General features: G+C 41.9%; 3 protein-coding genes and 2 long non-coding RNA genes across 5 annotated transcripts; 3 read left to right on the top strand and 2 right to left on the bottom strand.

Moving 5' to 3' along the window:
• Positions 1-2,664: 2,664 nt before the first annotated feature.
• LOC148715753 (uncharacterized) lies at positions 2,665-5,739 on the top strand. The gene has a single exon (XM_088746543.1). The coding sequence runs from the start codon at positions 4,771-4,773 to the stop codon at positions 5,737-5,739; it is 969 nt and encodes a 322-aa protein (XP_088602669.1). The 5' UTR covers positions 2,665-4,770.
• Positions 5,740-5,807: 68 nt separating this feature from the next.
• LOC148715752 (uncharacterized) lies at positions 5,808-6,608 on the top strand. Its single transcript, XM_088746540.1, has one exon. The coding sequence runs from the start codon at positions 5,808-5,810 to the stop codon at positions 6,606-6,608; it is 801 nt and encodes a 266-aa protein (XP_088602666.1).
• A 1-nt stretch (position 6,609) lies between these two features.
• LOC148715751 (uncharacterized) lies at positions 6,610-8,333 on the top strand. Its single transcript, XM_088746539.1, has 2 exons — positions 6,610-6,672; positions 6,774-8,333. Exons 1-2 carry the CDS (start codon positions 6,610-6,612, stop codon positions 7,515-7,517), a joined length of 807 nt encoding a protein of 268 aa, XP_088602665.1. The 3' UTR covers positions 7,518-8,333.
• A 2,555-nt stretch (positions 8,334-10,888) lies between these two features.
• Positions 10,889-16,410, bottom strand: LOC148715750 (uncharacterized). Its single transcript, XR_015995866.1, has 2 exons — positions 15,351-16,410; positions 10,889-11,190 (listed from the first exon to the last, which is right to left on the bottom strand). It is a non-coding gene; the product is annotated as an uncharacterized LOC148715750 (long non-coding RNA).
• Positions 16,411-16,686: 276 nt separating this feature from the next.
• On the bottom strand, positions 16,687-21,444 carry LOC148715749 (uncharacterized). Its single transcript, XR_015995860.1, has 2 exons — positions 21,303-21,444; positions 16,687-16,980 (listed from the first exon to the last, which is right to left on the bottom strand). It is a non-coding gene; the product is annotated as an uncharacterized LOC148715749 (long non-coding RNA).
• Positions 21,445-24,376: the final 2,932 nt, after the last annotated feature.

Here is a 24,376-nt window from a genome sequence, read left to right as displayed (position 1 = left end):
TACATTCTTGATTTGTTAAAGCAGGTTGAGTAGATGGCATCAGTTGCTGATGTGGACCTGCTATCTACTTAGTAGACTATAATACACTTACATTTAAAAATATATCCTAATATAAAATGGTTATAAATACAGATAATGCATAAATAAAGACATTAGCATGAAATGACTGTATGAATAAATACAATGATATCAATAATAATTATGCAAATGAAAGGTCTAGGGGAGACCAATCACGATGACAGCTAATAAAGTGAACGTTAACAATATATCAATTCATCGATACATTTATTGGTTGGAGTAGAGGTTGTGCCAAAAGCGATTTGGTCAATGCATTTTGAGAATTTCTGAATCAGTGAGCCTTGAATGAAGAGTAACTAGGCTTGCAGGATTTGAACTGGCTCTCGAGTTGGCTCTCCAGTTTGGTATTTAATTTGTTGCTGTAAAAGTAGTTTTCATGAATCCGCGGGGGAAGCTATATCTATTGCTCTTTGCGAGCAGTGCGTAGATCGATTGGACAGGTACTATAATTATGAAAGGCCATATTAAATGGGGTCGATCACCGGGCACTGAAATGTTTTTCTTGATCGCGTGACAAAATGATTTCTCGGCCAACAAAACTATTCTCGCCCACTTTTGTCCAGTATGGCTTTCCATACACGACGGAATGGAATGGAATGGAATGGAATGGAATGGAATGGAATGCGCATATAGCGAGAGGGGCCCAAGGCTTTCTTTAAATCACACTAATGGGGCTTTCAGTGGCAATCTAATGGCACTCACCAAGTCAGCCACCGCGCGAGGGCCTGGAGGAGTTCCTCCACCGTGCGTGCGTGTTTTGTCCCCCCTGGTCGTTCTGGATGCGGGAGCTTGAGCGGAGACAGAGAACGCTAACCTTGGCCCGAAGCAAATTAAATTTCTTAGAGCAAGCAAAGCACGGTGAACCTCACCACTTAACAATCAGCTTCATGTAGCGTGAAGGGGTTGGTGGTCTGGCTGGTTACCAGTCGCCCCACCTCCTCCCCGCTCCCCGACCCGACTCTAGCCTGCAAATGTCCCGTGGTCTTTGAAATGGCCCGTTTTTGATGTGACTGATCCAACGCGAGCGTTGCAATGTATTTTTCCTAAGTGCAGCACTAATTTAGCTTTGTAAGGATATGGAAATCGTTTCTCTAGCCTCGATATAACGAGAGATGTGAGTTTTCTCGCATCGAGCATAAATGACGTTTCTGCGCCGTTTCCATTAAATAGCGTTGCCATTCATGAACTTCAAGGATGTCTTAAAAACAAATGAATCCTTTCAAAGCAGCCTTTTCAAATAACCTTTTTCTACAGGTAGAATTCTTTTAGCTTTTTAATTGTACCAACATCACTTCTCTAGCCTTGACTTGCTAACGAGAGATATGAATTCTTAAGCATCAACTATACATGTAGTTTCCCGCATTTTTGTTGAAATCGTGCATTCTAATTCTGCCAGTGTCGAACTTGAAGAAGAAGATTAAGAAGGAGAAGGGAAAAAAAAAAAAAAGAAAAAAGCTTCAAAGGCAGCTATGGGAATTTATTTTTCCTACATGCCGCAGTATCTTAGCTTTGTAATATACTACCGAAATGATTTCTTTAGCCCGAATATAACCAGAGAGATGTGTCCAAGTTTCAACTTGATCCCGTGAGGTCCAACATTCATCGAAACTCGACAGAGAATGTACGAGAAAACCTGACCTCTGACCTCCTAAATCTCCTTGAAAAGGTTGCCTTTTGAAGAGAACAAAAAAAAAAAACAAACAAAAAAATGAATGAATAACAAGCGGCCACGTTCACTTCCTATTGAAGACCGTATTGGCTTCCTGTTTGTGGTTTAATTGTTTGTACGCGGAAGTTTATGTCCTGCAGCAATTTTTAGACAGACGCTTCGAGTTGAGCGTAACATCTACATCTACGCTACTAAGAACACATTTGTAACTAGGTAAATACGGCAGATTCATTTTGAAATGCAGATCCTGCTATTTTTCTTTTCACTTCCTGCCTGTCCAAGAGCGCATATTGGCCTTCCTGTTTTAAAATTAATCGGATCGAGTTTCAAAAGTGAAGTAAACACAACCAAAGAAGCTGCGTTTAAAAGGAAATTAAAAGAGGGGAACAGACCTGGGTTTCAAAGAAAGAAAAACAAACCAACAAAACAAACAAACAAACAAACAAACAGACAAACAAAACAGGCAGGCAGGCAGGCAGGCAGGCAGGCAGGCAGGCAGGCAGGCAGGCAGAAAACACAAACGAAACTGGAAGAAACACCGGGGGAGAATCTGTCTTCCGGTGCCAATGGCGCGTTTGCTTTTGTTTTGAGACCGTGTTTCCTTTCCAGCTAAGAGCGCATTTGCTTCCTTCCGCATATCTGAGCTCGTTTCCTGTCATTCGACACGCGATACAGTTATGCGCGACAGGTGAAGGACTGTAAATACCTTGCACGCTCACTGTCGCGTAGTGCAAATAATTGTGTTCTCGACTACGAGAGATCGTACGCTCCGAGTGAGGTCAATAAGCTGCGCGATCAAGAGTTCATATTGCCAAGTGCGCTCCAAGGGAGCAAGAAGATTTCCACATGCCCCCAAGAAGCAAACGGACAAAGACATCGAGGGGCGAAAGTGCGTCTGCGACTCCAAGAAGCCAAAGAGCCACCTACTCCGGCGCCGATTTCCTGCAGACAGAAGCTACCGAGGCCACAAGGTTAGGATTCAGCCTCGATTTTCTTCTTGTGCCATTAATTGTCATTGTAATTGTAATGGTAATGTTGATGTTGATGTGTCTTTAGTTCGCTCGTTAAAATACACGACGAACGTTACAGAGAGTAAAGATCGTTTACAATAATGATATAAAATCAATGAAAACATAGGATGTAGATTGTTACTTAGCCTGATTCCATTCAAATGGCAATTCTTAAAACGTTCTGTATTAATCCGTGGTAATTGGCGTGTTTGTGCCGATCTTAACTTAATTCTCGGATGACTTGTGCTCAAGGGAGAAGCGGAGGCAAGGGCAAAAACTGAAATCAAAAGCATTTCAATTCCAAATCACCTTTTCTTTTTTTTTTTTTTCTTATCTCATTTTTCAAACATTTTTGTTTTGTTTTGTTGTGTTGTTTTTCTTTTCAACGACTCGATGGCTCTCGCTTTTGATTCCCGGCACGGCACCGACTCCTTTGATTTGCTTACCAAATTTAATTCGGCACTGGAGACGAGTGGAACATCAAAATATGATGTAGGTCGATCTCAAACAGCACTCCTGTCTTCTCTTACAGCAGCGGCCGTGCGACTCGGCGCGATAGTGACAAGGAGGGGCCAGATGATGATGTCATGGGAGAAGCAAGGTACATTTTACCATTTGAAATAATTTTTTTTAATGCGCAATTCCATCGACACAAAGCGCCATTCGACAACAGTGGAGCGAATTTGGCGGTAATGACGCGTTGGTGAAGAACTGGGCCCAGTTGTTCGAAGGCTGATTAGTGCTAACCCAGGTTTAAAATTTAATCCGGGTTTCTATATTTCTCTGTTCAAAAGTGGTTTCGGGCTGATTTTTCCCATTTTATTAGAGCATTCAATTATCAAACTGTAGACAAATGGAATTAAACGGAAGTTTTCTTTTGAAAGCTTTCAGATCTGAAATCAAATTTCAAACTAATCCTTGGTTATTGTAACCCGCCTTTGAACAACCCAGCCCTGTTCGTTCATGACACCTTTAGGGGCCGACCATTTAACTGTTGAGGGGGGCGGGGTCATCAAGAATTTTTTTTTTCCCCCTTTTTTTCAAGCAATCTGCTGTGCAGGATAGCGTTTTTTTGTTTTGTTTTTTTCCCGATTTTTGGCTACATTTTTTTCTGTTACATTTGGGCTGCATGAAATGTCTTTTTTCTTTATTCCAACAAGCGCTTGCAGGAAATTTGTTTTCAAAAATCTCCCCCCAGCTCAGAAGTTAAATGGTCGGCCCCTTAGTCACCGGGTCAGTCGGTCCTGTCGCCGACCAGTTTGACTCGCCACTAGAAGTTAGAGTATTCACATCCCTGTATTTCAGTTTGTGATACGTCAGAACTTTTATTTATGAACTGTCACCGCAGAAATGCACCCCAACCCTTGGACTCTCCAGATCTGATTGTTAATTCTCCCCTCTAGCTGCGACACATTTCCTTGTCAATTGGTGACGAGAATTTGGCGCTCAATCAAGGGAACCCAACCTTAATTCATTGCAGTATTCTCACCAGCTGGGTTAACGGGATAAATGTATGGGATACTATAGGGAGAAGTTCAATGCAAATCACCTCTGGGAGAGTCCAAGGGCTAATTCAGGCAGTCGTTTAGTTGCTAGCGAGGGATGTCCGAGGCATTTGAAGGCTAACTTGGCTCGATAAACTTGACGCTCACAGAAACCCACTGCGTTTCTGGAGTTAGAATGAACCCTTTCACTCCAGTGACGATGGTGATAGCAACAACAGTACTAGTGACGGTTCCTAATAACAATCTGTGGATCAGCCACGTCATTCTAACATCGATCTAAGAGTAGACATTTTCTGCTGGCCGCGCCGACGCCGTGAGAATTGTTGAGCAGACAGACATCGTGGGAGCGGAAGGGTTCATGGATTTTCAACAAGGAGAGACTCGTTACGCGTGCGAACGACCGACAGCGTATTAAAAAAGCCCGAAGGAAACACAAAAACGAGACAAGCAACTAAGAATCTACTAACAATAGTCACCAGCGGGGTACCCTAGCGCTGATGTCTTTTCAATGTCTTTTTTGTTTATTCTCACCCACAGCCAAGAGTTTCTTGACGACAGTTCGATCGTGGAGGGGGATTCACCGGCCACCCACATGGCCCTCGACAACAGCATTAGAGCAAGGCAGGAACGCCCGTCTACCAGCCGGCTGATCGGACCGTACTTCCCAGTTGGTCTTGCCGTATCTCCAGAAGAACCCACGGCATTCAACTTCCAGCTGTTCCTCTTCGACAGCTTAAGGCTGCCACGGGGGCTTTTCCCAGAGGATGTTGACGAACAGGTCCAATTCGGAGACCTAGACCAGTGCCGGGACTATTGCGCCCGCTACGTGGCCAGCCGAGAAGAATGGTGCGAGCAACAGCCGCGCTCCACCGACAGAAGCCAGGAGATGAGGGGCGAGCTCTCCAAAGAGACCATGTTCCACCAGGCGGGCCATGCCCTGAGCGATAAAATGAGAACGGGGAACGAGTGGTTCGACCGTCATTTGGAAGATCTGCGCGTGGACGATTTCGGCAACGTCATGCACCTCCGGGCCCCTCACTGGAGCGACATCTCCGCGCAATTCACGCACGGCTTCCCACGTCGGCTGATAGCCCACTCTCACGGGGGTCTGCTGCCAGGAAACGTTGTGGTTGCAGCGCGCATCTCCAATCAGGCAGTGCGTAGCATGTCTACAGGTGAGACAAACAAAAACAGTCCACAATCAGTCTCTCCATCTCTGATGGTTTTCTTATACAGGGCCCCTGTAAAAAGAGAAGCCCTCTTGCTTGTTCGTCTGTCTCTCTTTTCTGGTTTCTTTTTTTGTTTTTCTTTTCTTTTCCCGTGGTTTTTACGTTTTTCTGTGTGTTTTTCCCGCGGTTTTTTCGATTTTTCTGTTTTTTGTTTTTGTTTTTTTTTTCTGTTGTTTTTTTTTTCTCTCTCTCTCTCTCTCTCTCTCTCTCTCTCTCTCTCTCTCTCGTCTCGTTGCGTCTTGCTTTGATTTTCATTTTTCATTCTTTTTCTTGCTTCAATCTTGCAGGAGACATAGCTGCCTTCACTTCGCGAACGATGATCGAGGGGCTGGGGCTGACCACATCCGAACTGATGTTGGCTCGCACCAGTGCGATAAAACACGCTGGCAGACGCGACAAACCGGCCCGCCTGGTCGATCTGATGACGCGATTCGGCATAGACTTCTTGACCCTAACAGCACTGACGGCTGAGCAGGCACAAGGCCTGAGGAGGACCTCCACAGATCGCTGGCAGCAACTCCTGCTCCAGTCTCCACCAACGTCAGAGGAAGACGAGGCAGGAAGCAGTTCTGGCACAGAGTCCCAATTGTCGGTGGGCTGGGACACTGCTGGAGAATCGCAGACCTTGCCGCCGGGCGGACCGGGTACAGAGGGGCACGACACCGCCGTCAGGCAGCACATGGAGAGTCTGCTTCGGCGCTTTGTGTCTACCACCACTGTCATCGAAGAGCTCGGCGTCGGGGCTGGGCCAGGGCCAGGAACAGAGCCGCAGCGGCAGAGCCGGCGAGGCCGGCAGAGCCGGCAAGGCCCGCAGAGCGGCAGCTCCGGCTATCGACAGAGTAGGAGACCGACGGCTCGGCGGCGGACCGTGCTCCCCCAGGAGACGAGCACCTCGCGCGTCAGCGGCCAAGAGCCAGGAGAGGCCAGCCCTCCGCCGCCCCCTGCAGGAGATCCTCGACGAGCCCTGCTAGCCCTGCCAGGAATCCGTGCTTCGCGCCTTCCCAGTGAGGAATCCCTGGACAGGCTTGAACGGTTCTTGAGAGCCAACCAGCCCTGTGACCCCACACCGGTAAGCTGTAATGAGAATAAAAGAAACGAGTCACTGAAGGAATCATGATATGACACACGACACCAAATTTGTGATGGGGAACTGTACGTCAGAGAGTAAGGAGAATTTATGGGCGAGATCTTGGGTCTAGAGGGGGTTTGTGGCTAGACCGAGTCACTGGGAGACTAGATGGACCCACGTTTTCATTTCGTTTCTCTCTTTCTCCTGCCGTAGGTCGCACGAGCCGCCAAGGAGGAGAGGCAGAGTACGGCAGAGGAGAGCTACCGAGAGGTACGCGATCAGACGGTCGCAGCCAAAGTCTGCTCGTTGTGGACCACTTCCAAACGAAACTGCACGTGCCTGGGAGAACCGGCAGTGCGCCCCTCGCAAGGCGAAGAAGATCAAAACTGCCCGTACTGTCTGTGCGACGAGGAAGGCGGGGACGTCGAGCGAGTCGCGGAACAGTGCTTAAACCAGGACTGCCTCGTGTGCCAGTTCATGAACAAATTGGACCGACCCACACTAGTGGGACTCGGCCTGAAGCGCAACCAGCGCTTGGCTGCCATGCTGGAACTTGCGCCCTCCATCGCACGTCTGCTGAACTCTGGCCAAACCCCCGAGGAGAGAAGGCCGTCCCTTGTCAACGCATTGCGAGAGCTTCTTGGCTGTTCCTCGACCAAGCTTCGAAGCGTGGCCAACGCGGGTTTCCTCTGCATGCTGTGTCCGCGGCTGAAGCACTTGCAACTCGAGAGAGGCTGGGGAGATGTCTGGAGTCACCTGTCCAAGCTGGGCACGGCCATCGGTCACCACGAGGACCGCCAGAGCCAGCTGGCCGCCCTGGTCTTTCTCCTTCGAAGATGTGTTCGTGGCGAGGACCAGAGATGGTTGTGGTATTTGCAGCCGGACGACCCCGAGGAGCAACAGAGAATTCTCGCCCAGGTCTTCGCTGGCTGCTTTTCTGAGCAGACTGCCACCTGAGAGCCGACCTCAGCAGACCGCGCACATTCGAACCCTTTCCAACCCCGAGAGCGACGAGCATCCGATTTCTCCCCACGGTGGTAGAGCCGAGTCATTCGAGAACATCACGAGAAGGTAGGAAACGATTGCCAACCCTGAAAACTAACTCTGCTAGGGAAACCGATTCTCCTTGCCGGTGCCAAAAGAAACGTATAGAGAGATTCGGATACCGTCGTCGTCAGGGTGTAAAGGGTTCGATCGGAGAGTAAAAAAAGACACTGTGTTCGAACACCGACAGGAGCGAACTGTAGACCGCTTGGCGGCTAGGCTGTAAACAAGAATGTTTCTGCTGTGTCTTTTGCTCGTCAAGTGCCGACATTCGAGTCGCGTTTTTGCCGGGCAATGACTCTCGCAAGTGCAAACGTTTCAGGTTTTAAAAAAAAAAAGAGGAAAAAGAAAAGAAAAAAAAAAAAGCCGATTCGAAATTCACAAGGTTCTGAAAACAAACAAAAACCAGACACACAAAAAGAGAAAGAAGGAAAGAAAAAAAAAACAAAACAAAAAACTGCAATTGAAGTTCAAGTGTTTTTGGAATACAGCTAAAACCCGCGTGTAAGAACCTAGTAATTAAGAGCCTTTTTTGGCAGAAATTTTGGATGTCGATACCCAAAAATGTCAGAACCTGTTTATTCAGCAAAACCCGCATGGCTCTTATAAGAAGAGTCATTCTGAATAACGATTCAACAATGTCGTAGCAAAATATGTCTCTAACCATAAAACAAATGTTTTCTATACATCTGATACTTCTGTAAAACATGTGTAAAAAAACAATACAGTTCTCCCACTGTATTCATGGCTCCCAGTCATGTATCAAAGCAAGTTTAAAAAAAGAAAAAAAAAAAAATGCCCTCCTGGCTGTAAACTTCTAAACTGTACAATTAAGTACATTGTTCAGTACACATTGTATGGTACAGTATCATTATTTAATGGCATTTTCATTGACGATATTTTAAGAACCTGTTTTGCCAGACATTCTTACACGCGGGTTTCTACTGTAGTTGCAATGTTTGAAATTAGAGGAAAATATTCTTCCGACACCGACAGAAATTGGAAGAAGAGGTCTTAGAAGAAGCAAAAAGGAAATTGGCTCTCTTCTATCAACTGTTGACATTTGGGTAGGGTTTTTGTCAGGCAAAGACTTCTAACTCAACAAGTTCTAGATTTCGATTTTGTACTGTATAATTATTTAATGGCACTTTCATTTAAGATATTTTAAGACTTCTAACTCAACAGGTTCTAGATTTTGATTTTGTACACTATAACTATTTAATGGCATTTTCATTGAAGACATTTTAAGAACCTGTCTTGCCAGACATTCTTACACGCGGGTTTTTACTGTAGTTGCAATGTTTGATATTAGAGGAAAATATTCTTCCCACACCGACAGAAATTGGAAAAAGAGGCCTTAGAGGTAGCAAAAAGGAATTTGGCTCTCTTTTATCGACTGTTGACATTTGGGTAGTGATTTTGTCAGGCAAAGACTTCTAACTCAACAAGTTCTAGATTTCGTGGCAGCTGTACAATAACTCGTAAGTGGAAAGGCAATAAAACGAGTTTGTGTTTTTGTGGCAAATAGTGCTCTCATTAGTACTGGTCTGTATCGTGGGCACTTTCCAAAGTCCAAGGACTGTTTTGTTTTGTTTTGTTTTTGTTTTGTCTTTTTTTTCCCCCTCGCTTTTTGCATCACTATTATTAAACTTGTTGGGGCCATTGCTGAGATCATCACCATCGATCATCACTACCCTCAAAGTCATTTGCAAGGATTTAAAAACCAGTGCCCCTGTCTCGAGGTGGAAAACTTGCAAAACACTCTTGAACATCGAGGAAAAAAAAAAAAAAAAAAAAAAGAAAAAGATTGCTTCATAGGGCATTCGAAAAAATCCCTTAACTGGTCTACTCTGTCGGCTTTGCCGTACCTACAAAAATCATTACCATGTCCATGCTGGACATGCTACCAAAAAGCCTTGCCGGCCCAACAATGAACCAGCAGTTACTCACCTTTCAAGCTTTTCTTGAAACACCTCGTTTCATCCACAAGTACAACAATGTCCAGAAATTCCTCGGAATGCCCGTCCGACTTTGAAGTTGGAGTCGCATACTGGTTAAGAAATAAAAAAAGCTATTCTCAGCGAAAAATGAAAGGTTCCTGGCTGGTTGGCCGCCATTTTCTCGGTCCAGTTCTCTAGTCTAGCTATCGTCCCATTGTTCTGGCGCAGAATTCTGCGCCAGAACAATGGTTGACCATATTTGGAGGATTTCCATGGCTGGACTCTCGTAGTGGAGAGATGATGGACTTTGGGCAAGCGCACATTTCCCAAGAATCTACCCGAACCCACGCGAGGGAGGACAGCCGAAAAATAAAAATAAAAATTAAAAAGTAATCGAACCATACATCCTCTATCGACACGGAACTTGGAGGCCAAGCATATCTCAACCTCCTCTCTAATTAAACTGCCAGAAGTGATTGAACTGTTACTTCTCCCTATAATATTCATGCACGATCCAACAAACAGCTAATGAGAATACTCAAACTCGTCAGGTAGATGATGTCCCCTCGATCGCGCACCCAATTCCCATAACCTGTCTACAAGGAAATGTCTGGCAGCTAGAGGGGACACTTGACAATCACATCTTGGGAGTTTCGGGGTCAAGAGCGCGTCATCAGCACCTTTTCCTCGTCTCCCGTTCTCGCAGGCGAGTTTTGCTTGTCATTTAGAACCGGTCGGGCCGAGAGTTGCATTTGAAGCCCCCCTCACACGACAACCTACTTAGACTGAAATTTCAAGCCAGGTTCTCATCGGTGGAGTTGCCGTGAGAGTGTCCGTGTCCTCAACCTGACTACGATTACTGTCTGCCATACAATTCTCACCATGTCAGTTCCGAGAATTTGGAGCTGGAAGCGACTAGCAATCCCCTAAACTAATACCTTCCTTTATTCTCATCACTTGTCCCCTTGATAATGTATCGATATCGTAGGGAGAAATTCTCTCTTGGTCAGGGGAGGCAACACAATTTTTGATTTAGCTCTGCGTGCAGTTTGAACACAGCGAGTACATCTTCGTGCTTAGTTTCCTCTAACACCCGAGCAGAACACAAGCCCCACTATAATAGGCGCTTAAACATTTCGACAGAGATCAAGGACCAGTGCAACTTTGAATCCTGCACTAGGGCTAAATGCCTTTCAAACCAGCGGGTCCAGATCAGACGACAGACGCACATTTGCCATGGTTCCCGCACGCATTCACCGCGGACCTGCAAAGAAGGTCAGGGGCCCATGCAAATTTGAATCAGGGCTGCTCGTAACTGAGGAAACAGCAACGGCGAAACGACAATTCTCACACTGAAACTTCCACACATACATGCATGCATGCATACGTATCACTTTATTTAAACTTGGATTTAGTGTAGCTCGAGAGAGCTAGTATATCCGAGTAAAATACAGCCAAATTTATAAATATAAGTACAAACATATCTAAAATTACTACGCGCGCACGCACGCACGCACACACACACATACATATATACAACTGTCATTAGTTCCTCTTGCTCCCTCAAAAAAATACTATTCTTGGCTCCGCACTACCTTTCAAGCTTTGCAACCACCTCATTCCGTCGACAAATGCTCCACCGTGTACTGTGTAAAGAGGACAAGAAAATCATAGGTCAACATGAGATCAATGTGGAAATCGATCGCAACACTCGTTCATCCCAGCACTAAAGGGTAATCCGGCCCGACAATCAATTCCATACGAAAAACTTTGGATATTGCTGCTGGCTTCATCAATATTTTCAACGTGTAAGCCCTACACTTGCCAGCTCCCTAGGGAATCATGTGGGCAACCCCCCTTAAATACAGGAAATCTTCTCCTGGCTGGATTTTTGTCCTTTGACTCCCGTAAGTGACCAAGACAGAATTTCTCCTTACAATAGCTAGCAGAGAAGTACTGAGAATAGATGAAATCATCAATCAGGGGGTTTCAGGTTGATGCAATACAAAATTCTCCAAACCGACATCATGAGAACTCTATGGCAGACAGTAAGGAGAATCAATTTAAGGAGATCTCCCTAGTGAAGTTGTAGACAAATGAACAATTAAGATAAATGAAAAGAAGGAAAAATCGCAACCTCTCCATGATTAGGCCAGTTCAAAGCGGACAGGATGATTCCTTGTTAAAATACACTGCCTCGGTTAAAGAAAAAAGAAAAGAAAAAAAAAAACATAAGGGGGCTATTCCATATGAGACATGAGAATTTGACAGATTTTCCAATTCAAAATATGAGAGCCAAACTTATTTCTAATGAAAGCTTATACATAGTTCTATAAGAATCCAAATCTACACTGGCAGTATTGGTCACGCCCAGGGTGTGTGACGCCATTGTTTTTTAGGGTTTTTTATTAACCGAATAAGCCATTTTACATACCAATATCTAAATTGCCATATCTCAAAGAAATTGATTGCTATGAATCAGACTTTGAGATCTTAACTACTCACTAGGATGGGCCTTTCAATGGCAAAAAAAAAAAATTCTCAAACATTTGATGCCTCAGACAAAAGACAAAGACATAAAAGACACAAAGACACAAAAGGTGTTGCGGACACGACCTCCAGGGTATGATTCAGAGCAACATTTATCTAATTTCTGTCTAGGTTGTCAACTGTTTCAGGTCTTATTTATGCTGCTCTTATGGTTGAGTATTATGGTAATTTTGATACCCCAGCTTGACACATTTGTAAAAACCCAGAAAACCTCATAAACTTTTCAAACATGAGAAGATACGTAGATATTTAGTGACACAAATGATAGTTATAGACATATTATGATATATGTAAGGCTATCAATTTTTTTACAATTTTCTAAAGTATAAATGGCCTTTGATGCCCAAAATGGGCTAGATCGTCAGAGTTTTTATATGTTATTTGTTATTTATTTCCCAATTTACAGATAAAAGCAATAAAAACAGCATTTTTACTTCAGTGGCATTACTCTGAACATTATTAGTGGTGAATGAAAAGCTCTTTCCTGAACATTGGCAAAATAAAAAGGTACTTCAGGGGTAATTTTATGACACGACTCATTACAATTCAAATAGTTCGGATCTGGCTTTAGGAGACATTTAATACTCAAATTTCGCCTCTAAATGTCACGTCCGCAACGTAGAATTGACCAAAGATACATTGATCAACTACAAAAATCTATCCTTGTTTACGTCAAGTTAATTAAGAGAAAACTTGTTAATGCTGTTTTTAAATGATGAGAAATGTTCAATTGTTCTGACATCTAGTGGTAGGCAATTCCACAGCTCGGCCTACAATATGATTGAGGAGAGAAAACTTGAAAACATCAGTTTTGAAAAAGGCCTTTAAGCAGTGTAACTCCACTACTATTTTCTGATGTTATAGTGTAGGTGTCCTAAAAATTTACACACGACAGAAGGTTGAAATCGGTATTCTCTGGAGCTTGGAACATGACCAACTCTATTCCTTCCTAGAAAAAAAGAAAAAAAAGGAAATTCTACGCGAATATCAATTTGGCTTCCGATAGAACCGCCCTACCCGACGAGCCGTACTCAAGGTCACGGACAAATTAAAAGGAGCGATGGATAAAACACGAAAGACAATACATGTAACTGATAAAAATACCTTGCAACAATACATGTGTACCAGGCCCTTACTGGGCAGACTACAACGCGCACATACGTGAAAAATTACACTCTTGACCGGCGGAAGACAGCCGGGTGTCTTTTTCATGCATCCCTAGTGCAAAAGCCTTTACTCTATCAAGTCCAAATGTAAACCACTTGTAGGCTCAGCAACAATAGATCAGACTAGAAACCAATCAGATTTACACAAATTAAAGTAGGTTGTGCTGATTGATACACATAGTAGCTGACCAAAATAAACAGACGCTTCAATTGTTTTTAGGTACATTGACAGACACTGACAAAATTTCATTGCCGAGTAAGATTTCGGCAGAGGCACGAATTTTGATCGCACGTCACGTCGACCATTCGCAGGATGGCGTGGAGTTGACCTTCTCATTTCATGTCTCCACGTAGCTTGAATTTGGGAAACACACTGGCATGAAACAACAACATCCATAATGAGAAAATTTGACAGATTCTGCTACTTTAAATTATAGGATATACCACCATGCGCCTGCCCGTACATTGTTTAAGTCACGTCTCCGATGACTTTTCCTGAAACCTATCTTGGTGACACTTGTCGTCTCTTAATTGAACTTTCTGTCAGAACAAAACATCCAGGTCAAATTGTGAATCTTATTGGGTTAAAAATTATTAGCAGTCTTAGTGTAACGTTACTTCAGAGTACTACCCAACATGCGATTCATTGGAATATTGTTAATTGTGTCCTTATCTTGTTATGCACCTTTCTTATTTTCCCTAGATTCTTCCATGAATTTTGTAACCCCACATTCACCTGCCTCAAATGAATTTTTCTGTGCTTTTTTTTTTTATTGAAAATTCAGTCCCACAAAACCCAAATACAATAATTGGAGTATACCAATGAGTAGATATGTATATCGGTGATTTCGTAAATTCTTCATCCACTTGTGATTTTCATCTGTTCGCAGATGACTCAAATCTGTTTTATTCTGATAAAGATTTACAGCATCTTGAGGAAACGGTCATTAAGCAACTCGGTGAAATTAATACATGGCTTTGTGCTTAAACAAACTGTCTCTTAATATTGATAGAAAAAAAAACACACACACACACACATTTTGTAATATTCCATCCTTACCAGAAAAAATTGAATTACTCTATGAAAATTGAAATAGATGGCAAAGCAATTAATGAGCATAAAAGTGTTCAGTACTTGGAAATTCTCATAGGCTATCAGCTGTCTTAGTTAGAAAGAACATTTTAACAACTTTGGACAAAATTATCTACGACGCATTGTTCTTTACAACATTGGGCATTATCTGCATGTCAAAGATTAACTTTAGTTCGATTACACCATGCCATCATTCTTCCTTTTTTCTTTTCATACTGTTGTATAGTCTGGGGTAACACCTATGACCCTAATATGAAACCAGTCCAGAGAATACCAAAGAAAATGGTTCGTCTGATTACCTACTCTGATTTTTATACTCGTAGAAGTACTTTGTTTTTTCAACTTAAACCTCTAAAACTTCAGGATCATATCAAACTTCAAACTCTTTACCTCATGCACCAATTCTTGATCGGCAAATTAACAAAGCTTTATGACTCGTTCCTTATTAAAACTTCAGATAAGCATAATGTTAAAACTCGCTGTGCAACTAGGAATACTATTTATGTTCCAAAAACTCGAACAAACTATCATGATGGTAAATTTAATATTCCATTCAATGGACCTATCGACACAAAGGTCATCTTGCAGATAACATACATTTCTTCCAAAATGCAGCTCTTTCTTATAACAATTTTACTACGCAGAAATACAGAAGAACCTTGCAATGGTTTAGAAATGTAAGTTCAAAAAAATGATTCGAACAGAAAATTCTACGCGTCGCGTTGAAAATGTCGCAACTGACCCAAGCGCTTTGATTTTTCTTGAGCTTCAGGCTAGTGTACGATTTTCTTTTTCTTTTTCTAGCAGATTTCTCTTTTGCAAATCACAGATTTTCATTTCGTTCCGTTTCACAAACTGCATAGGGCATTCGAAAATCCCTTAACTGGTCAACTCTGTTGCCTTTGCAGTACCTACAAAACTCACTACCACGTCCATGCTGGAAATGCTACCAAACAGAGAGCCTTGCAGGCACAAAAATGAAACAGCAGTTACTTACCTTTCAAGCTTTTCTTGAAACACCTCGTTTCATCCACAAGTACTCCAGTGAGTCCAGAAATTCCTCGGAATGTCCGTCCGACTTTGCAGTTGGAGTCGCATACTGGTTAAGAAATAAAAAAAGCTATTCTCGGCCAGAAGTGAAACGTTCCTGGCTGGTTGGCCGCCATTTTCTCGGTCCAGTTCTCTGGTCCAGCTATCGTCCCATTGTTCTGGCGCAGAATTCTGCGCCAGAACAATGGTTGACCATATTTGGAGGATTTCCATGGCTGGACTCTCGTAGTGGAGAGATGATGGACTTTGGGCAAGCGCACATTTCCCAAGAATCTACCCGAACCCACGCGAGGGAGGACAGCCGAAAAATAAAAATTAAAATTAAAAAGTAATCGAACCATACATCTCCTATCGACACGGAACTTGGAGGCTAAGCATATCTCAACCTCCTCTCTAATTAAACTGCCAGAAGTGATTGAACTGTTACTTCTCCCTATAATATTCATGCACGATCCAACAAACAGCTAATGAGAATACTCAAACTCGTCAGGTAGATGATGTCGCCTCGATCGGGCACCCAATTCCCATAACCTGTCTACAAGGAAATGTCTAGCGGCTAGAGGGGACACTTGACAATCACATCTTGGGAGTTTCGGGGTCAAGAGCGCATCATCAGCACCTTTTCCTCGTCTCCCGTTCTCGCAGGCGAGTTTTGCTTGTCATTTAGAACCCGTCGGGCCGAGAGTTGCATTTGAAGCCCCCCTCACACGACAACCTACTTAGACTGAAATTTCAAGTCAGGTTCTCATCGGTGGAGTTGCCGTGAGAGTGTCCGTGTCCTCAACCTGACTACGATTACTGTCTGCCATACAATTCTCGCCATGTCAGTTCCGAGAATTTGGAGCTGGAAGCGACTAGCAATCCCCTAAACTAATACCTTTCGTTATTCTCATCACTTGTCCCCTTGATAACGTATCGATATTGTAGGGAGAAATTCTCTCTTGGTCAGGGGAGGCAACACAATTTTTGATTTAGCTCTGCGTGCAGTTTGAACACAGGGAGTACATCTTCGTGCTTAGTTTCCTCTAACACCCGAGCAAAACACAAGCCCCACTATAATAGGCGCTTAAACATTTCGACAGAAATCAAGGACCAGTGCAACTTTGAATCCTGCACTAGGGCTAAATGCCTTTCAAACCAGCGGGTCCAGATCAGACGACAGGCGCACATTTGCCATGGTTCCCGCATGCATTCACCGCAGATCTGCAAAGAAGGTCAGGGGCCCATGCAAATTTGAATCAGGGCTGCTCGTAACTGAGGAAACAGCAACGGCGAAACGACAATTCTCACACTGAAACTTCCACACATACATGCATGCATGCATACGTATCACTTTATTTAAACTTGGATTTAGTGTAGCTCGAGAGAGCTAGTATATCCGAGTAAAATACAGCCAAATTTATAAATATAAATACAAACATATCTAAAATTACTATGCGCGCACGCACACACACACATACACATATACAACTGTCATTAGTTCTTCTTGCTCCCTCAAAAAAATACTATTCTTGGCTCCGCACTACCTTTCAAGCTTTGCAACCACCTCATTCCGTCGACAAATGCTCCACCGTGTACTGTGTAAAGAGGACAAGAAAATCATAGGTCAACATGAGATCAATGTGGAAATCGATCGCAACACTCGTTCATCCCAGCACTAAAGGGTAGTCCGGCCCGACAATCAATTCCATACGAAAAACTTTGGATATTGCTGCTGGCTTCATCAATATTTTCAACGTGTAAGCCCTACACTTGCCAGCTCCCTAGGGAATCATGTGGGCAACCCCCTTAAATACAGGAAATCTTCTCCTGGCTGGATTTTTGTCCTTTGACTCCCGTAAGTGACCAAGACAGAATTTCTCCTTACAATAGCTAGCAGAGAAGTACTGAGAATAGATGAAATCATCAATCAGGGGGTTTCAGGTTGATGCAATACAAAATTCTCCAAACCGACATCATGAGAACTCTATGGCAGACAGTAAGGAGAATCAATTTAAGGAGATCTCCCTAGTGAAGTTGTAGACAAATGAACAATTAAGATAAATGAAAAGAAGGAAAAATCGCAACCTCTCCATGATTAGGCCAGTTCAAAGCGGACAGGATGATTCCTTGTTAAAATACACTGCCTTGGTTAAAGAAAAAAGAAAACAAAACAAAACAAAAAAACAAAGGGGCTATTCCATATGAGACATGAGAATTTGACAGATTTTCCAATTCAAAATATGAGAGCCAAACTTATTTCTAATGAAAGCTTATACATAGTTCTATAAGAATCCAAATCTACCCTGGCAGTATTGGTCACGCCCAGGGTGTGTGACGCCATTGTTTTTTAGGGTTTTTTATTAACCGAATAAGCCATTTTACATACCAATATCTAAATTGCCATATCTCAAAGAAATTGATTGCTATGAATCAGATTTTGAGATCTTAACTACTCACTAGGATGGGCCTTTCAATGGCAAAAGAAAAAAATTATCAAACATTTGATGCCTCAGACAAAAGACAAAGACATAAAAGACACAAAGACATAAAAGGTGTTGCGGACACGACCTCCAGGGTATGATTCAGAGCAACATTTATTTAATTTCTGTCTAGGTTGTCAACTGTTTCAGGTCTTATTTATGCTGCTCTTATGGTTAAGTGTTATGATAATTTTGATACCCCAGCTTGACACATTTGTAAAAACCCAGAAAACCTCATAAACTTTTCAAACATGAGAAGATACGTGGATATTTAGTGACACAAATGATAGTTATAGACATATTATGATATATGTAAGGCTATCAATTTTTTTACAATTTTCCAAAGTAAAAATGCCCTTTGATGCCCAAAATGGGCTAGATCGTCAGAGTTTTTATATGTTATTTGTTATTTATTTCCCAATTTACAGATAAAAGCAATAAAAACAGCATTTTTACTTCAGTGGCATTACTCTGAACATTATTAGTGGTGAATGAAAAGCTCTTTCCTGAACATTGGCAAAATAAAAAGGTACTTCAGGGGTAATTTTATGACACGACTCATTACAATTCAAATAGTTCGGATCTGGCTTTAGGAGACATTTAATACTCAAATTTCGCCTCTAAATGTCACGTCCGCAACGTGGAATTGACCAAAGATACATTGATCAACTACAAAAATCTATCCTTGTTTACATCAAGTTAATTAAGAGAAAACTTGTTAATGCTGTTTTTAAACGATGAGAAATGTTCAATTGTTCTGACATCTAGTGGTAGGCAATTCCACAGCTCGGCCTACAATATGATTGAGGAGAGAAAACTTGAAAACATCAGTTTTGAAAAAGGCCTTTAAGCAGTGTAACTCCACTACTATTTTCTGATGTTATAGTGTAGGTGTCCTAAAAATTTACACACGACAAAAGGTTGAAATCGGTATTCTCTGGAGCTTGGAACATGACCAACTCTATTCCTTCCTAGAAAAAAAAAAAAAAAAGGAAATTCTACGCGAATATCAATTTGGCTTCCGATAGAACTGCTCTACCCGACGAGCCGTACTCAAGGTCACGGACAAATTAAAAGGAGCGATGGATAAAACACGAAAGACAATACATGTAACTGATAAAAATACCTTGCAACAATACATGTGTACCAGGCCCTTATTGGGCAGACTATAACGCGCACATACGTGAAAAATTACACTCTTGACCGGCGGAAGACAGCCGGGTGTCTTTTTCATGCATCCCTAGTGCAAAAGTCTTTACCCTATCAAGTCCAAATGTAAACCACTTGTAGGCTCAGCAACAATAGATCACACTAGAAACCAATCAGATTTACACAAATTAAAGTAGGTTGTGCTGATTGATACACATAGTAGCTGACCAAAATAAACAGAAGCTTCAATTGTTTTTAGGTACATTGACAGACACTGACAAAATTTCATTGCTGAGTAAGATTTCGGCAGAAGGACGAATTTTGATAGCACGTCACGTCGACCATTTGCAGGATGGCGTGGAGTTGACCTTTTCATTTCATGTCTCCACGTAGCTTGAATTTGGGAAACACACTGGCATGAAACAACAACATCCATAATGAGAAAATTTGACAGATTCCGCTACTTTAAATTATAGGATATACCACCATGCGCTTGCCCGTACATTGTTTAAGTCATGTCTCCGATGACTTTTCCTGAAACCTATCTTGGTGACACTTGTCGTCTCTTAATTGAACTTTCTGTCAGACCAAACCTCCAGGTCAAATTGTGAATCTTATTGGGTTAAAAATTATTAGCAGTCTTAGTGTAACGTTACTTCAGAGTACTACCCAACATGCGATTTATTGGAATATTGTTAATTGTGTCCTTATCTTGTTATGCACCTTTCTTATTTTCCCTAGATTCTTCCATGAATTTTGTAGCCCCACATTCACCTGCCTCAAATGAATTTTTCTGTGCTTTTTTTTTTTATTGAAAATTCAGTCCCACAAAACCCAAATACAATAATTGGAGTATACCAATGAGTAGATATGTATATCAGTGATTTCGTAAATTCTTCATCCACTTGTGATTTTCATCTGTTCGCAGACGACTCAAATCTGTTTTATTCTGATAAAGATTTACAGCATCTTGAGGAAACGGTCATTAAGCAACTCGGTGAAATTAATACATGGCTTTGTGCTTAAACAAACTATCTCTTAATATTGATAGAAAAAAACACACACACACACACACACACACACACACACATTTTGTAATATTCCATCCTTGCCAGAAAAAATTGAATTACTCTATGAAAATTGAAATCGATGGCAGAGCAATTAATGAACATAAAAGTGTTCAGTACTTGGAAATTCTCATAGGCTGTCAGATGTCTTAGTTAGAAAGAACATTTTAACAACTTTGGCCAAAATTATCTACGAGGCATTGTTCTTTACAAAATTAGGCACTATCTGCATGTCAAAAATTAACCTTAGTTCAATTGCACCATGCCATCATTCTTCCTTTTTTCTTTTCATACTGTTGTATAGTCTGGGGTAACACCTATGATCCTAATATGAAACCACTCCAAAGAATACCAAAGAAAGTGGTTGGTCTGATTACCTTTTTCAACTTAAGCTTCTAAAACTTCAGGATCATATCAAACTTCAAACTCTTTACCTCATGCATCAATTCTTGATCGGCGAATTAACAAAGGTTTTTGACGCGTTTCTTATTAAAACTTCAGATAAGCATAATGTTAAAACTCGCTGTGCAGCTAGGAATACTATTTATGTTCCAAAAACTCGAACAAACTATCATGATGGTAAATTTAATATTCCATTCAATGGACCTATCGACACAAAGGTCATCTTGCAGATAACATACATTTCTTCCAAAATGCAGCTCTTTCTTATAACAATTTTACTACGCAGAAATACAGAAGAACCTTGCAATGGTTTAGAAATGTAAGTTCAAAAAAATGATTCGAACAGAAAATTCTACGCGTCGCGTTGAAAATGTCGCAACTGACCCAAGCGCTTTGATTCTCTTGAGCTTCAGGCTTGTGTACGATTTTCTTTTTCTTTTTTTAGCAGATTTCTCTTTTGCAAATCACAGATTTTCATTTCGTTCCGTTTCGCAAACTGCAGCAAGCCATTTGGAATCATCCACGCCACAGTCAAAACATTCGCCAAAAATAAGCAAGGCACTTGGAAAACTATGGTTAACACCGCGACTCAAGAGAAGTTCATTCTTCAGGTTGCGGTCAATGGGCAAATATTCCGCTCAATTCACCCTAGAGACGAGTATTGGAAGGATTCTTGCAAGTGAAGAACGTCGGAAAGCCATCCGCGAGAGAAAAATAATGGTTTCCGACGAGCGCGCGCGGTTCGATGGTGGCCAACCAACGGATGGTCAAGCGACATTTGCCTGGTGTTTTGTAACTAAAGATAGAAAATGAGCTTACCTCTTTCTCTCCACACATCTGATCTGTTTTCAAGCGAAGGAAATAAGAAAAGACTTGAAGGAAAGACGCCAACACTTCGAATACTATAAAATATGGCAGCTCTGGTATTTAAAAGTACCAGGCGCGTGACCTCAAAAGCTCTTCCCAGGCCCTTTTCCTCTAGGAAAAAAGTCACGGGAGGTGTCGTAATGGAGTGTCCTCTCTTCACGGAACGACCATGGTGCAGTGTTGAACCAAAATCCCACTGGTAGCTTTGAGCGGTAGAATCGCCCCATATACAAATTCGTTGTAAGCGTTAGTGTTTAGATTTTAGGCTGGTAGTTTCTAAAGAAACTGTTAGGGGCTGCGTCGGTGGGGGTAACGAAATAATTTGGATATATTAACAAAGTTGAAATGGTAAATTGGCCACCGCTCGAAAAGTCAGCTTTTGTAATCGTTACGGTGGCCAATTTACCATTTCAGCTTTGTTGATATATCCGAATTATTTAGATTTTAGGGTTATGGTTCAGCTGTTTTCGTTATTCACGCAAGCTTCTGTGAAACTTGTGTCTAACCTTAAGGTTAGGGTCAGGCCGACGGAAGCTTCCGTGAAACTTGTGCGGCTAACCCCAACTCTATGTCTAACCTTAAGGCTAAGTTAGGGCTAGGTTGAGGGTTTAATTTCTTTGTTATTGCCAAGCAATCGATAGGGAATGAAATTTTGATAACGTCAATTGCATCAGGAATGGGGCTACAATGTGGATCGTACACAAGGCTAAAGAGAGGCAAGTGGTCAACAATTTCCTCTGCAATACTTCCACTTGTATTTGAGGTCGCAAAATTCGAATGGACATCATCTACGCAACTAGTTTTTGTCCTATACCTGTTTCTTTTTTCCCAGAAAAATAAAATTGCGCAATAACACGTCAGTGCCTTTCGTGTCTAAAAGAAAGTCTGATCGTTTCGAAAGAAACTGTTTGGGGCTGCGTCGGTGGGAGTAACGAGATAATTTGGATATATCAACAAAGTTGAAATGGTAAATTGGCCACCGCTCGAAAAGTCAGCTTTTGTAATCGTTACGGTGGCCAATTTACCATTTCAGCTTTGTTGATATATCCGAATTATTTAGATTTTAGGGTTATGGTTCAGCTGTTTTCGTTATTCACGCAAGCTTCTGTGAAACTTGTGTCTAACCTTAAGGTTAGGGTCAGGCCGACGGAAGCTTCCGTGAAACTTGTGCGGCTAACCCCAACTCTATGTCTAACCTTAAGGCTAAGTTAGGGCTAGGTTGAGGGTTCAATTTCTTTGTTATTGCCAAGCAATCGATAGGGAATGAAATTTTGATAACGTCAATTGCATCAGGAATGGGGCTACAATGTGGATCGTACACAAGGCTAAAGAGAGGCAAGTGGTCAACAATTTCCTCTGCAATACTTCCACTTGTGTTTGAGGTCGCAAAATTCGAATGGACATCATCTACGCAACTAGTTTTTGTCCTATACCTTTTTTTTTTTTTTTCTTTTTTTTTTCCCCAGAAAAATAAAATTGCGCAATAACACGTCAGTGCCTTTCGTGTCTAAAAGAAAGTCTGATCGTTTCGAAAGAAACTGTTTGGGGCTGCGTCGGTGGGAGTAACGAGATAATTTGGATATATCAACAAAGTTGAAATGGTAAATTCGCCACCGTAATGATTACAAAAGCTGACGTTTCGAGCGTTAGCCCTTCGTCGGAGCTAATAGAGGAATTGTGGGTTGTGTGTGCTTTTAAAGGCAGAAAATGGAGCTACGTTATTGGTGAGTGCATGGCAACGAGAAAAACATGAATAAATTAGTGGAATGAAAAGCGTTCATTGATCCCAGTGGGATTTAGACTGCCGGTTTGAAAGATGAGCTTTTGTTCAAGATTTTTACGGCTTTCCGTGCCACCTAAGTGTAAGGAAAGACCGCAGAAGTGTCACGGGAACTCATCTCCACTTCGAAACGTAAAATTTTTCTTTAAAAAAAGTATATATATAGTGACGTGAAAGGATGACTAAACTAAGCTGACATGCGGCGAAGTTCGCTATTTACTTTCTATTTTGGAAAAATGGTTGCGAGGAGTTTACATACACACACACACACACACACACACACACACATAAAACTACCCACGCCCACTCAAATAATCAATCAACAATTATATTATCCCACAACATAATACTTATTTTATTAGAAAAATAAAAAGAAAAGAACACCTTCTTTTTTGATTGGGACCTGTGCTCTCCCTAATGTAGAGCGCCCAAGAAAATGAAAGAAATACGGTACACAAGTTCTTTTAAGTAACAAATACAACTAAATTTAATTTGCTGCCAAATTATTTAACGCAAAATGTAGCCTCTGAAATGCCATTTTTTTCCTAGATCCAAGAAACATTTCAATTTGCCGGCCTTCTAAAATGTCAAAGGTATTGATAAAAAAACGATCTTCTGGATCTCTAAAAAAGTTCACGCCCTCAGGAAGGCGGTGCGCCATAATGCTACAAAACGCTGGGTCTTCCCAATAGCCTGTAGTTTCATCCCACTGTCGCACAGTATCTCGAGCCCAACTTTCTGCTGATTGCCATCTCCCTGACGCGCCACTTGGTCTGAGGTGTAAGTTTAGACTTCGTAAGGTGTCTGTTGGGACTGGTTGCTTGCAGTGTGGACAAACGACTTCTCTTTTTCCCAGTTGTCTTCTAAACCATTCCTTCAAGCAGCTTTCAAAGTGACTAAGCTGCTTACAGCAGCTTGTCCGCTGTAGAGGACTTTCCTCACCCAAACAGATAAAACAGCGTGTTTCTAAACAATCAAACACATTGGAATAGTTAGTTTTCACATTACCAAATTTGCGAATACTTTGCGAAGTACCTCTTGCCCAAAAAAAAATTACTTACGGAGTTGCTCAGGCCTCGGATTTTCTGAAAAACTTTTGGCCATCTTTATCTTGCTATGTGATATCTTACAATAATCTAAAAGATGTTGTCTGAATGAAGTTCAAAGTTGTTATTTGAATGATGATAAACTGAAAAAAAAAAGAAAACGAAATCAAAAAATTAAGCAAAATAACCGGACAAGCATG

Source organism: Stylophora pistillata, unplaced genomic scaffold, assembly GCF_964205215.1.
Source record: "Stylophora pistillata unplaced genomic scaffold, jaStyPist1.2 SCAFFOLD_93, whole genome shotgun sequence".
NCBI classification, from domain to species: Eukaryota; Metazoa; Cnidaria; class Anthozoa; order Scleractinia; family Pocilloporidae; genus Stylophora; species Stylophora pistillata.
Note: the sequence above shows the minus strand (reverse complement) of the source record. Positions and strands in the feature narration are given on the sequence as shown.

Bases quoted from the DNA above. Each gene is read 5' to 3' on its own strand.
- LOC148715751 (XM_088746539.1), top strand. From the start codon at position 6,610: ATGACACACGACACCAAATTTGTGATGGGGAACTGTACGTCAGAGAGT. The intron at 6,673-6,773 runs GCGAGATCTTGG...CTCCTGCCGTAG, and splicing joins AGAGTAAGGAGAATTTATGG to GTCGCACGAGCCGCCAAGGA.
- LOC148715752 (XM_088746540.1), top strand. From the start codon at position 5,808: ATGATCGAGGGGCTGGGGCTGACCACATCCGAACTGATGTTGGCTCGC.
- LOC148715753 (XM_088746543.1), top strand. From the start codon at position 4,771: ATGTCTTTTTTGTTTATTCTCACCCACAGCCAAGAGTTTCTTGACGAC.